The sequence below is a fragment of the Lolium rigidum genome, chromosome 3 (genome assembly GCF_022539505.1).
Source record: "Lolium rigidum isolate FL_2022 chromosome 3, APGP_CSIRO_Lrig_0.1, whole genome shotgun sequence".
In the NCBI taxonomy this organism is placed as follows: domain Eukaryota; kingdom Viridiplantae; phylum Streptophyta; class Magnoliopsida; order Poales; family Poaceae; genus Lolium; species Lolium rigidum.
The window spans coordinates 405,209,942-405,224,107 of record NC_061510.1 but is presented as its reverse complement, the minus strand read 5'-3'; the positions used below and the strand labels follow the sequence as shown (position 1 = coordinate 405,224,107).

Below are 14,166 nucleotides of genomic sequence, written 5' to 3'. Positions count from 1 at the left end.
TCTGTGGGCAGCGTGGGTCGGTTCCCGGTGGTGGTCTGCTTTCAGTGAAGCTTCTGCGACGGAGGGGTTCTGTTGGCGACGTACGTGTTCGTTGACTCGCTCTTGGGTGAGCTCCGGCCCGACACTATCGCTGTCTAGCTCTACTCTGAGTCATCGAAGTCTTAGTAATAGCTGACCCTGTTGTTCGCGCTTTCGGTTGTAACTTCTTTGTTAGTTCGTGTGGGTGTGTGGTTTGGGTTGTAAGCTGGGTCAGCACTTTGTAAGTTTTACCGTTGATAGCTTTGTTAATTCAAAGTTGGGCACTTGAATGCCTTTTATCTAAAAGAATATATATATATGAATAAAGTCAAACTTCTTAAACTTTGACTAACTATATAGAAAAAAGTGACAACATTTATATTTCCAAATTAATATTTTTAAAACCATCATGAAATATATTTTTATATTATGTGCATTTAAAATTTTAGATGTTGATATTTTCTGTATATAGTTGCTCAAACTTTAAGAAGTTTGAATTTAACTAAAAACTATAGCATCCTAATTTGGGAAGGAGGTAGTAATATATGTTTCGAAAAATGTAGGATTAGCAGAACATATGAATTATCAAGGGTTTTAAAAGTACGCAAGTTTTCTCCAAATTAGAGCATACTTTATTTGTAAATATAGTACTGAATGGTTTTTAAGCAATGGCAAATTGCTAACACTTTCTAAGTTATTCATTTGGCTATCTGACATGTCGAGGCATGAGACATTGTAGGCAACGAAGAAATTGCAAAAAGAAACGCCCCAATTGGGGCTAGGGTTTCAGAAACCACCAAAATGCTATTTTTTTTGCAAAAATCAACCATTACTGAGTAACAGTTTAACAAAAAACACTGATTGACAAATTGAGACACTCTAAACGAGTTCCTGACAAATGGATCCCATTGTCAGGCCTACGTGGCAGTTGTTACATGTAAAAGAGGCTTACATTTGAGAAGTTCTAAATTTTAGGGTGTTTGTGCAGAATCGCAGGCTGCCCAACACACATATCACGCGGCCGCTGTCAGCCACCGCTGCTCCAGCCGCCTCCAACCACCGCCACTCCGGCCGAGAACCCCCTCCGAATCCATCCTCACCTCCCCGGTAATCTCAAGCCAAAACAAAGCACACCATCTTTTGCCAACGCGCAAGCTTGGCTTGGGAAAGGTGAGGCGGCCAACAAATGTGCACGACGAGCGTCGCCCCCAGTCCGACAATGCGGAGAGGGATCCCAAGGTAGCGGTGTGTGGGGGACTGCATCACGCACGCCTCCGACGGACCCGTGGCACGCTAGGTTGGCCATGGGGCGGCCGCGAGCATAGCAGGTCATCAGATGCAGGCCGGCCAAGGGTGCCCGACCTTTCCTCTTTGTCATCACCGACGCTGCGACGCATCAGTTTCCTCCACCCTAAACTCGTCGCGTTAGTGGCTCTTCTTCTGGCGCTTACGCATTCGACGTCCTTGTTGTTGGGTTGTGTCCTGCTGCTCCTCTGCCTCGGCGCGCTCCTCACAGTGAGCATCACCGCCGCGGCGGTGAACCCGAGTTGTGGTGGCGCGTGTGCTCTCCGGGGGGCGTGCAAGCTGTGGCGTCGAGGAGGGGCGAGGCTGCCGTCCTGGCGCTCGCAATGTGCCAGATAGGGTGGCGCCGAACGGGGATTATCGCAGCCGAGGAGGACGTTTGTGTCCCTTCGGTGATTTTTCTTTTGTCATTTTAGAGAGAGGGGCTGACAATGGCCCCCCCCAGAAATTTACAAAAAAAAGTCCATAATTCCTAGCAAGTTTAATATATGTCTGTGTTAACTGTTTTGTGCTATCACGTAAGCCTGACACTAGGTCCCACTTGGTAAAATTTTAATTAGTGTGGGCCAAGTGACCGATTATTTGTTACACGGTTATGCAATAGTGGTAGCTTTTTATGCTAAAAATAGCATCTCGGTGGTTTTTTGAAACCCTAGCTTCGGTTGTAGTGGTATTTTACAATTTTCTCATGTGTTAGCTAGGTATTAGTTGAATGCCCGTGCGCTGCTACGGCTCTTAAGTTTCTTTCTTGCCGCACATGTGTATCCAATGACCTCTGGCTCCAACACAATGGAAACCGCATCTCGTTGACAAGTCAAGCTCACATCCAGCCCCAATAGCAAGCATATTTCAAGCACACGTCCAACAAATTCTAGTAAGTGCAGGGAAGAAGAAGCTCATCCGCCGTCGCCTCCTATCTTACCGCCAGCACTCCCACCTAAAGAATGGTGGTTCCTAATCTCAATTCAGTCTACCTGATAAACAAGAATGTCAAAATTCAGGGGTAAAAGTAAAGAATCTAGAACAAACATGTGGAGATTTAGTTAATGTAGGGGCCAAAACAAAATAGAACCTGTGCCTATATTGAAAAGTTTAGGACATTTATATGAGTTTCATGCTTCAACCATGGATATCACATTTGCATATATACTTGATAGTGGTTCATGGTGTAGTGTAGCAAAGTTTTAGTTATTAGGCTATAGGAGTACATGCACATAGTGTTTGCAATTGCTTCCAATAGTAGGCCACTATGTCATGGTGATCCCCCTCTTTTGTCAATGAGTATATAAAAACGGAATGAGTATATGCAATGCAATCTTAGAATGCAGTCAATAGCTACAGGTTACTAAGGCATATCCAAATACAAAGATATAAGAGCTATGAGAATAATAAAAGCATATCCAAATACAAGATTCATATCCTATAACTGAAGAAGTTTTAAAGGGTAATATTTCTCCAAGCTTGCAAGAAGAATTGACTACAGAAAGGCATGTAGAAGCTCTGTAAATCTAGAATGCACCAAAAACCAAAAAAAATAGTGCGACCTGCAGAAATACCTGGACACATCAACCTTCATTAATGATTATTCCGATGGCTTTTGATTTTACAAGTGTGGGAAAGACATTAGTGGCGTAATATTTCGAAGTAGGTGTATTCCTAGGAGATACAGATGATAATTTTATCTTTTTTCTAGCCTCTCTAAGATCCTTTTGCAAACCCCGCACAATAGCCGCATCACTGGAAAGTGCAGCGATGAGCGTTCCTCCTTACATAGACACAAAAGGTTTGAATTTTGAACTACAAGATAGGACAGTATTAGTAATAGATAAACAAGCAAATAGAACATCAGAAAGCAAGAGAGAGTGACCTTATACCCTTTCACGAGTTGCCGCTTGTATTTCAGGAATAACAAGAGTGGCATTTAAGAGCTTGGAAACCGCGAAAAGATCATAGATTCTAACAAATGAAAATATGTCATGATCCTAGGGCATAATAAAAATATGTCATGATCCTAGGGCATAATGGCATGAGATATGGAAATTTACACAAGGAAATTCTCCGAAGAGTGTATTTTCTCAAAGCCGCCATAAATCTTGGCATAAATAAAACCATTAGGCTAAGCTGAAGCTGCTACGTGGTATATCAAACAAGGCATACCATGGTCTAAGAATGGTTTGAATTAGAAGGAAAAAAAAACTCATAAGGTAAATAAGATTTATTGAATATAAAAATAATATCAATTTAACTAAACAATAGTTCCTGAAATGGTATAAGTTCTGCATTAATTAAAGGAGTGTAAAAGTTTAGAACTTAAAATATTAAATTAAAATAAATCAGCTATGTGTTGATTCAGTGTCAATAAATAAAATCTATTAGACACTGGACATAATATTCCTGGTACAAAAGAAATTCGATCAGTGGTCTTTTCACTGAGCACTTAGCAATCAAATCAGAGTAAAAACCATGCGAGCATATCCTGTAGGAATAAATCAAAGTAAAAATAAGATCACGAGTCTCTCAATCTCTACTACAGAGAACAGATTCAACATTAAAAGGTGCAAAAAGAGAAGTGTAGATCAGCACTCCAGCGGAAAGAAAAAATCCTCACAAAACCAATTAAGGCACTTCATAACTGTGTGATTGATCCAGATACTATGTGTATTGCACAATCTAAGAAAATAATCCATCGGATTGTTTAGTAAGCCACAAACAGAACCTCCCGAGAATACAAAAACATGATTCATTGACGCTAGCTGATTCCAACTAAAAAAGTCTCAAAATTATATCGCAATACCTTAGGGATGATGGATGGATGTAGGCGAGATGTCTCACTTGGAGACAAACAAAATGGGCAGCTGGCAATCCGAGCACCACTGAGAAGCCTCAGCCCATTGATGCCCTGTGTTCCTTCTGCCGCTGCCATGCGCCACTTTAGGATTTCGTCGGCCTACAATGACCTTAGAACTTCAAGCTCCTGCACATCAAGTTGTAGACGTTCACCTCCTCCTTCGCAGTGTTTCCATTGTCTCAGATCACCCAGAAAGTTGATCACCCAGAAACTCTCCATAGTCTCAACACCATTAAACACGTTTCACTGATGTATCCGCCCAATAAGACATTCAATTTTTTGATCCAGCCTAATCCATACACCATAATTTGATGGGAGAAACCTAAAAGGAATGTTTACGCATTTGAATTGACAACTACAAGGAATAAGAAATCACAAATATGCTCCTTCTTTAGAATACCCAAGAACAACTTTACTGGGGACAAATAGTCAAGCTTAATTCATTAATATCTCAGAAAAGACTGAAGGTAAGTTGCTTCCATCTGAGCTTGGATCACATATCGCTTATTTTTCGACGTACCAGCAGACTGGATTTCTTCAGTCAAATATTATGACCGCAACTATATTTGCAAGGAGAAACGCACCAAGCAGATCAAGTTTGTTTCACAATCAGATTTTTTTGCGTACTTTCAGCATATCATATACATAATAGATAAGAAATAGACTGTTTGTTTACTAATCTATTAGTTCGAAATTTCTAGTCCACGCGTGTGAATTACGTTATCTGCAATATTTTACAACCTCAACACACCAGCAGAGCTAAATTCATTATACTCTGATTCCTTTCTATAGTGCCTATAGATTTTTGGCATTTATTTTAGAATATAAGGTTGTAGCTTAGCTTTTTTTCAATTACCCCCTCCCCGTTTAGATCCCAAATCGTTCAGCTCCCAAAATTGTTATGGTAAGTTAGGAAGATATGGATTTCCTAATTTTATGTTGTTCCCAAATCGTTCAGCTAGGGGTCTTGTGTAAAAAATACTCTTGCGCTAATTTCCGTGCCAAAAAATAATAGACACTGTAGAATGGAACAGAGAGAGTAGTACATAAACATCTAGTATCTTGGTAATTCTCCCACGACTAAGCTAACCATAATCCATTTTGTCACATATTCTTCTACAACATAAACGTCCTAGAATAACACTTGAAATTCTTAGAGCTCAAAACCAGAGTCGGCAAAAAATGAAATAAACTATTTACCACTGCTTGGGCGACGAGGTTCCGACAACACATGAAGCATCGGAAGCGCAACATAGTAAGTCAGATGTGGAGCAACCGGAGCTAGTCCACTCACCCTTCCCTGGCCCTCTTTTCCCATAGAGATATATGGCGGCAGATGCGGCGTGCAATGGGGAGGATAAGGCCGCATCGATTTGCGCGATGTGCTGGCGTGGGCTGATGATTGGGCGAGCAAGAGATGGTTGTGGCGTTCGGGATGCGGCGAGGAACTCTGGGAGATCGAGAGCCGCTGGGTTGAGGAGGTTCCTAGACCATGACAGCAAGGAGCTGGTACGATGGCTGGCGCGGGGCACCTCAATGGTGCGGTGGCGTGCGCGGTGGCACTCCAAGGCGGCGATCGTTGGCGGAGAGTTTGTAGGAGGCGGTGCATGATTGTGGGCGGAGAGTAAACATCGTGATTCTGCGTAATTGGCAACTAATATCTGATTGATTCATTTGTTTCCATTACTTGCCATATTATGGCTAATTGAATGTAGAAGAATAAAATTCCATTATGGTTAAATAAATGAGAATCAATTTGGTTGATCCTGTCATATGCGGGGAGTGGAAAAGTGATCGAACGAAGCACAGACCTTAGATTGGATCGAACGGTTCAGGTGCTCTGAATCTCCTTCACCTAACACGTTGTATGACCTACGACCAACTCCAATATAATAGTATAGAAAAGTGATACAGCTTGCATGAAAGGCTTGAATGAAAAAAATCATTACAACAACAAAAATCACCAAACATAAAACCAGCTATTTTTCTTTCACTCATGCATATTAGATGCCAGCTTCTTATGTTGTAACACCAAGATTTTTTCCGAAAATGGGCGCTTTATTACTTTAAGAAATAGATCCGGCTTCTGCATAGTTAGGATGCACACAGCCGTACAAATATCTGTTACAAAACACCAAACAATCCGATGAAAAAAACCAAATTTCTCGATAAAAAAGTAGCTAGGTGGATCCAGACAAAGATCACGCTTCCACCCATGTTGGGAAAATATCCCCTCGCCGTATACTCCGACCGTGAAGACACCTCCGTAAAGAGGTCTCGATGCTCCATCCGCTGAAGAGGCACCCATGAGAGAAGCGTAACTGTGCACCGGTATATGACCTGCATAAGAGAGGAAAAAATATTATTGAAATTTTTTTCATTTCTACATAGCCAGAGCGACCAAATAACGGCAATCGCTCCCATCCTAATAAGACGCTTAAACCCAACAGCCACACCATTGATTCAATTACCAAATATATCGGCAACACTACGCGGTGGGTATAAGGTAGATCCTATTTGGACAGCTGACCATATAGACCTAGCAAACTTACACTGAAAGAACAAGTGTTTAATAGTCTCGTCTTGGTGACAGAATACACACTTTTTACTTCCATGCCAGTTGTGTTTGGAAAGATTATCTTTAGTGAGGATAACCCCACGATGAAGATACCATGCAAACACTTTCGGTTTGAGCGGTATCTTCATCTTCCAAATTTTTGAATTATTATCGACTGGAATATCAGAGAATGAACCATTTCCGGTGAGATTCCAGCGAAACACATCTGACCTCTGCGTCAATGGAACTAGTTCAAGATGCTGTAGCAATTCATGCCAGGAGATTTGTCTAGGTCCAATGAGACTTCTTTTGAACGTCACATTTGGTGGGAAAGTTTCCAACATCTTAGCGATAGTATCATTTTTGTGACGCACAATATTGTACAATACCGGATATTATTCTCGGAGTGTGGCATTACCAAGCTGTTATCCTCCCAGAAATGAATTTCCGACCCGTCCTTAATAGAGAAACATCCATATGGAAAGAAATACTTCTTTGTATCCATAAGGCCTACCTAAAAGTGTGAATCTCCTGGTTTTCAAAGAACCTGAGATAGAGCCTTTGAGCCAACATACTTTTTCTTGAGGAGTGTTTGCCAAACTCCCTCCTGGGTAAGTAACTTAGAGAGCCATTTACCAAGTAAGGCCCTATTCTTGACCTGGAGATCTTGGATGCCCAGTCCTCCATGGTCTTTGGGACGGCAAAGCACACTCCACTTAGTCAATCGATATTTACGCTTCTCACTATCCCCTTGCCAGAAGAATCTAGACCAAAAATAATCCAATCGTTTTAAAACTCCTCTAGGAAGTTGGAAGAAAGATATCATATACAGTACCATATTAGTTAGTACCACGTTTATGAGAACTTATCTTCCTCCCAAGGATAGTAATTTGCCTTTCCGACTGCTTAATCTAATTTGTAGTCTTTCCTCGATCATTTTCCATTCGCATTAGTTAGTCTCCGATAATGAATCGGAATACCTAAGTACCTAATCGGAAATTGGTCTTACCCACAGCCAAACAACTCAGCATAATCTGCAACATTGTCTTGGATCTCACCAAAACAAAGCAACTCACTTTTATGGAAATTAATGTTTAAACCCGAAAGCTGCTCAAATACTGAAAGAATTAACTTTAGATTTCGAGCTTTTTCGATGTCATGATCCATAAAAAGAATTGTATCGTCATATCGAAGGATGGACAATCCTCCATCAACAAGATGAGGAATGACCCCTCAATCTGGCCCTCTGACTTTGCGCGTTCTATCATAATAGCAAGCATATCCGCCACTATATTAAATAGCACTGACGATAATGGATCTCCCTGTCTTAGCCCCTTCTTGGTTTGAAAGTAGTTTCCCACATCATCATTGACTTTAATGGCAACACTCCCTCCCGAAACGAAACTATTGATCAACGCACACCACTCTCATCAGAGAAACCTTTCATTCTAAGAGTTTGTTGCAAGAAAGACCACTTAACCTCATCATAGGCCTTTTCAAATAATAGTTAAGATACATTGTATTGCCGAGATACATTGTTTTTTTTTTTTGAGTGATCGCCGAGATACATTGTAACACCAAGATACAATTCACGAACAAATAATAGTTAAGAGCATCTCCAGTCGCGTCCCCCAACCCGTCCCCCAAACCGCGCCGGATCGAGCGTTTGGGGGACGTGTTTCGTTCGTGCCGCGTTTGGGGGACGTCGCTCCCCAGCCGCGTCCCCCAAACGCCGCCCCCAAACATTTAAAATAATTTTTCTGGCATTTTTATTTCAATTTCCACAAACTAATACATAATTTGGAACGTGGTTTACACGAAAACACAGTTTGGAACATGGTTTTCCACAAACTAATACATAGTTTGAACCATGGTGGACACAAATATAAAATATTGCAAAGAAACTAAACCTAACTAGGCCGTGCATCGAAGGTTTCGTGTGTTCGCTGCTAAGAAAGAACACTCGAGGGCACACCCAGTCACCTAAACTGGAAAATCCAGCGGGAGGATGGTGCCCTTGTTGGTTCTACCGATGAGGCGAACAGGCAGAAACCTCCGTGCACGTATTCGCTGCGAAGAAACAACACTCATTCAGTCGTTCTCTTCGTCGGTGCTGTCGTCGTCCCTGTCGACGTGGTAGTCCCGGAGGCAGCGCCTCCCGTCGAAGACCTTGACGCTCATGTCCCTGTTGCCGAAGTAGGAGAACACGAGGATGAAGCCGGCTTCGAGGCTGTGGTGGCGCGCGAACTTCTCCCAGCCGATGTTGAGGTACATCTTGCCGCGCGCGTCGTAGATCGCCTTGACGATCCACCGGCAGTAGCCGCACGAATGCTCCCGCAGATGCATCGTGCGCGGGCGTACGCCGCCGACGTACTCGGCGAAGGAGTCCGGCAGCCTCTGGATGCCGCGCGGGTCGCCCTTGAGGACGTGGACGAACTCGAACAGGACGTCCGGCTCCACGTCCATCTCCGACGATGAAGACGACGGCGTGGGAGGCGACGGCGAGCGTTCAGCTGTGCCGCGGCCATGACCACGACCACGACCACGGCCGCGGCCGCGAGGTCGGCCTCCGCCTCTACCAGACATAGCGTCGAGTCTTGTTGAGAGATGGTGGCGGCTAGGGTTTGGGAGAGAGGCGCTAGGGTTTGTGTGTGAGAGGGACGATGAGAGGCGCCCCTTTTATAGGCCGGAGGGAGGCGGAGGAGCGGTGGCGCTCATTAACGCCGGCACGCAGAGCTAGGCGCGACGGGACGCGTCGCTGCGCTGCGCCCTCTGCGGGAACTGCACCGTCGCTGCGCGCCAATAACTTCCGTCGCGAGGTAGGCGACGGTTAGGTTTAAATTAATTGTGCCGCTGACGGGTCGGTCCCGCCACTCCCCGCCTCGCTTTTCGTTGTGTCCGGCGTCCCCGGTGCGTCCCCTGTGGGACGGGGACGCGGCTGGAACGCTTTTTTTGTCCGGCGCGCCCCAAATCGCTTTGGGGGACGGTTTGGGGGACGCGACTGGAGATGCTCTAAGATACATTGTATTGCCGAGATATAAAGGGTGAAAAGTGTAAATCCATAACTCAAACAACTAAAGAGTCACCTACATTTGGGAAGGTTTTTTTTTATAGGGAACATGACTCAGTACATCTGGGAAGTTCCATAGTAAATAAAGGGAGTGTAGCACCATACTGTGTAGCATCATACTGTGTACATGGTACCGGTGGTAACAAAATAACTTACTCAAGCCACGCTTAATGTTTCATCTCGTCTTTAGAAATAATCAGGGTAGTCGACTCCATGCATTGCTCCCAGACTAGTCACCATAGTCGTACCAACAGTCATCAAAGCACTCACCAACACAGTCGTATATCAGATTCTTAATCCGGGCAAACTTCTCTCGCAAGACCGGCTCGTCTTCCTCGTCTAGCCCTGAGCAATCGCGCACGGTAAGAACGTCCAGGTTAGGACAGTTCTCAAGGATGGCGATTAATTCTCCCACGAGAAGATCAATGTAGTCAAGTTCAAGAGATTGGAGCTTGTTGAGAGGTAACTCTGTTATAACACCAGCGAGTCGTGCACTGAAGACCTTCCAGCAGTGTACCTTCCAGCAGCATACAAGCCGAAGGGTAGTCAGCGAGGGTGACCTGCAAAGACGTACGGCGATCTTTTGAGAAGAGTGAATGCGAAAACAGCGGTGGCAAATTGGCTAGCTTTGGAACACATTGGGTGACCTATGTAGTACTAGTATCTAGTTAGCACTTAGCACTAGCATGATGTCAAAAAAAAAAAGTTATCACCTCCATTGAGGATATCAAAACCCTCAAGAGCTGTTTTCACAGAAATCTTTTAACCTCAAGCAAGTGACGAAGGAAAACACACCTTTCCACGATATACTGCATGAGCTCGTCGGTGACAAACGACCTCCCGGCAAACTCCCGAAGCTGTCCATCGGAACGGTCAACGGCTGCTTTCGCCATCGCGCATAAGTCAGCACGTTCCTTCTTGTCGTACTTGAACATGATATTGGGGTACCCCATGTCCACGACACGCCACACGTCTGGCACCTTGGCGGCTTGGAGCCAGGAGCGGCACACGAGGCCAGCGCCCCTGAGGACGTCGACAGCGCTGAGCCTGACGAAGACCGAGGCAAGCACGTCGAGGGGCAACAGCGACCAGTCCCTGACTGGCAGCTCCTCCGGCACGGATGGCGGCGGCGCAGCAGCGTCCATCTCCTGCGATTTGGAAACCCAAAACAGCCCGACCGTACGTCCCACCCCACGTATGTGAACTTTATATATCTCAAAGGTTGGTGATTGTTGCGTCGCCTCGTTAACGAGTCAGAATCGAATTGATTCGCAAAAAAAAAAGAGTCAGAATCGAATCGATCCAAAACAATCATCAATTAATCGATCCGATTAAAATGTGGATTCGTATATTGCTAAGCGATACAGAGTCAGAATAATCAATCCGAATAATCAGTTGATCCGATTACAACATCGAGTCGTGCGTGGAAGGAGATCACCAAAGACTTTTTAAAGGAAAATGCTTGTCATCCGCCAACCGATTCAACACGCAAAAGGTCGGTCGTCTGGGTCAGCACGCTGCCTCGTGTGATGTTTAGAGTATTTTCACCCGCGTTCCCAAAGCATGCTCAAATGGCGTTGGATCGACCGTTTGGCGTGTATTTTTTTCGTGCCGTATTTGGGGGACGCGATGGCCCACAAACTTGTTTTTACATTAAACTATTTTCTTGCATTTTCATTTAATAGAGATGAGGAACATTACACAAACTAATACATAATTGGAAACATGATTTTACACAAACTAACACATAGTTTGGAACATGGTTTACAAACTAATACATAGTTAAAACATTGCAAAATGAGGAAACCTTACTATAGTTGCTGCCAAGAAAGAACACTCTCAGGCACACTCAGTCACTCAAACTGAAAAATCCAGTTGGTAATGATAAGGAGAACTCTGCCGAACCCCCGGGGATCACGTGCTCCGTTTCTCCGCCTCCTGCATTCAACACGTGTCCCGCTGGCCCCACCCTATCTTCTCCCTCAATGCACCACACCTTCTCTTCCCATCCCCATCTCTCTCCTCCGACCTGCTCGTGCTCCTGGCCGCCCCAACGACCTGCTCGCGCTCCTGGCTGCCGGCGGTTGTCCTCCTCTGCTCCGGTACCTTCCTCCTCACGATGTTTTCGTTGTACTCCGTGGCGGCGGCGCGTCCTGCTCCGCTCCAACCTCCTCGCACCGACATAATCCACATCCAACACAAAACTAATACATAATTGAGGACATGGTTTTACACAAACTAACACATAGTTTGAAACATGGTTTACACAAACTAATACATAGTTAAAACATTGCAAAATGAGGAAAGAACACTCTCGGGCACACTCAGTCACCAAACTAAAAATTCAGCTGGTAATGATAGTCATGTTGGTTCTATGCAGGGAGAACATACAGAAACCTCTGTAACCATTTTTGCTGTGAAGAAAGAACAATCATCGTCCTCTTTGTCATCGTCGTGGTAGTGACGGCGGCAGGACGTGTCATCGAACACCTTCACGCTCATCTCTCGTCGCCTTGGTAGGTGAATGTCAGGACGCAACCGGCTTGGAGGTCGTGGAAGCGCGCGAACTTCTCCCAGCCGGTGTGGAGGTACATCTTGTTGTGCCCGATGAAAAACACGTTCACCAGCCACCGGCAGAAGCCACAGCCAGCCTCCCACAGCTACAGCGCGGCCGTCTCGTTGCCAAAGATGAACTCGGTGAACTTGTCCGACAACCTCTGTATGCCGAGTGGGTCGCCATTGAGAACGACGATGAATTCGAACTCCCACTCCCCCTCGAAAGACGACGATGTCGCAGGCGACGGCGACCGTGCAGGCCTTACTGCTCCAGCACGGCCACGACCGCGGCCACGGCTGCGACCTCGGCCTCGACCTCTACCAGCTATGGAATGGCCCTCGACTCTTGAGATAGTGGTGGCTAGGGTTGGGGAGAAAGGCGCTAGGATTTGTCTGTGAGGGACGATGCGAGAGCGCCCCTCTTTATAAGCTGGAAGGAGGCGAGTGAGCAGTGGAGCTCATAATGTCGGCACGGAGAGCTAGGCGCGACGAGACGCATCACTGCACCTGTACGAAAACTGCACCGTCGCTGCGCGTCAATAACTTCCGTCGCGAGGTAGGCGATGGTTAGGTTAAATTTTTATGTGTCAATGATGCGTCGGGTCCGCCACTCCCTGCCTCGCTTCTCGCTGTGTCCGACGTGCCCGGAGCGTCCCCACCGAGGACGATCTCGGGGCGCCGGACACAGTATTGGGCCGCGTCGGACGGAACGGACCTTTGGGGGCGTGCGTCTGGAAACGAAAAAATGTCCGGCGTCCCAAAATCCTTTGGGAGACGCTTTGGGGAACGTTTTGGGATGTTTTTCGAGGTTTGATATCTACGCACGCTTCTATTCCTGTAGACAGTGTTGGGCCTCCAAGAGCAGAGGTTCGTAGAACAGCAGCAAGTTTCCCTTAAGTGAATCACCCAAGGTTTATCGAACTCAGGGAGGTAGAGGTCAAAGATATCCCTCTCAAGCAACCCTGCAATTAAGATACAAGAAGTCTCTTGTGTCCCCAACACACCTAATACACTTGTCAGATGTATAGGTGCACTAGTTCGGCGAAGAGATAGTGAAATACAAGTAATATGGATGATTATAAGTAGTAATTACAATCTGAAATAAAAATGGCAGCAAGCGAACATGTAGCAGAACTTGTTGGAAACGGTATTTCAATGCTTGGAAACAAGGCCTAGGGATCATACTTTCACTAGTGGACACTCTCAACAATGATCACATAATTGAATAAATAAATGCTACTCTCAAACACTCTCTTGTTGGATAACAAACACCATTCATTGTGTAGGGCAGCAAAAGCACACCTCAAGCCGGAGTAAACAAGCTCCATAACGTCATAAAGGAATCACACACGATGCGCACACTGTCACCATCACACCGTGGAGAGTGACTCCAGAGTTCATATTAAAGTAAACTCTAGAGTGCATAATAGACAAGAGTAACATCTACATATTCAACTAGATTACAAAGCTCATGATCACATAAAGATCACACCACGGGAGAGAGAGATGAATCACATAGTGATGGCGCGTGATGCACACGTCCGTTGGGAACCCCAAGAGGAAGGTGTGATGCGCACAACAGCAAGTATTCCCTCAGAAAGAAACCAAGGTTATCGAACCAGTAGGAGATGAAGGCCACGTGAAGGTTGTTGGTGGAGGAGTGTAGTGCGGCGCAACACCAGGGATTCCGGCGCCAACGTGGAACCTGCACAACACAATCAAAATACTTTGCCCCAACTTAACAAGTGAGGTTGTCAATCTCACCGGCTTGCTGTAAACAAAGAATTAAACGTATGGTGTGGAGAATGATGTTTC

General features: G+C 45.3%; 1 protein-coding gene across 1 annotated transcript; it reads right to left on the bottom strand.

The window, feature by feature from the left end:
* Window positions 1-10,024: 10,024 nt before the first annotated feature.
* On the bottom strand, window positions 10,025-10,940 carry LOC124697808 (putative F-box/LRR-repeat protein 23). Its single transcript, XM_047230346.1, has 2 exons — window positions 10,591-10,940; window positions 10,025-10,355 (listed from the first exon to the last, which is right to left on the bottom strand). The coding sequence occupies exons 1-2, from the start codon at window positions 10,938-10,940 to the stop codon at window positions 10,025-10,027; spliced, it is 681 nt and encodes a 226-aa protein (XP_047086302.1).
* Window positions 10,941-14,166: the final 3,226 nt, after the last annotated feature.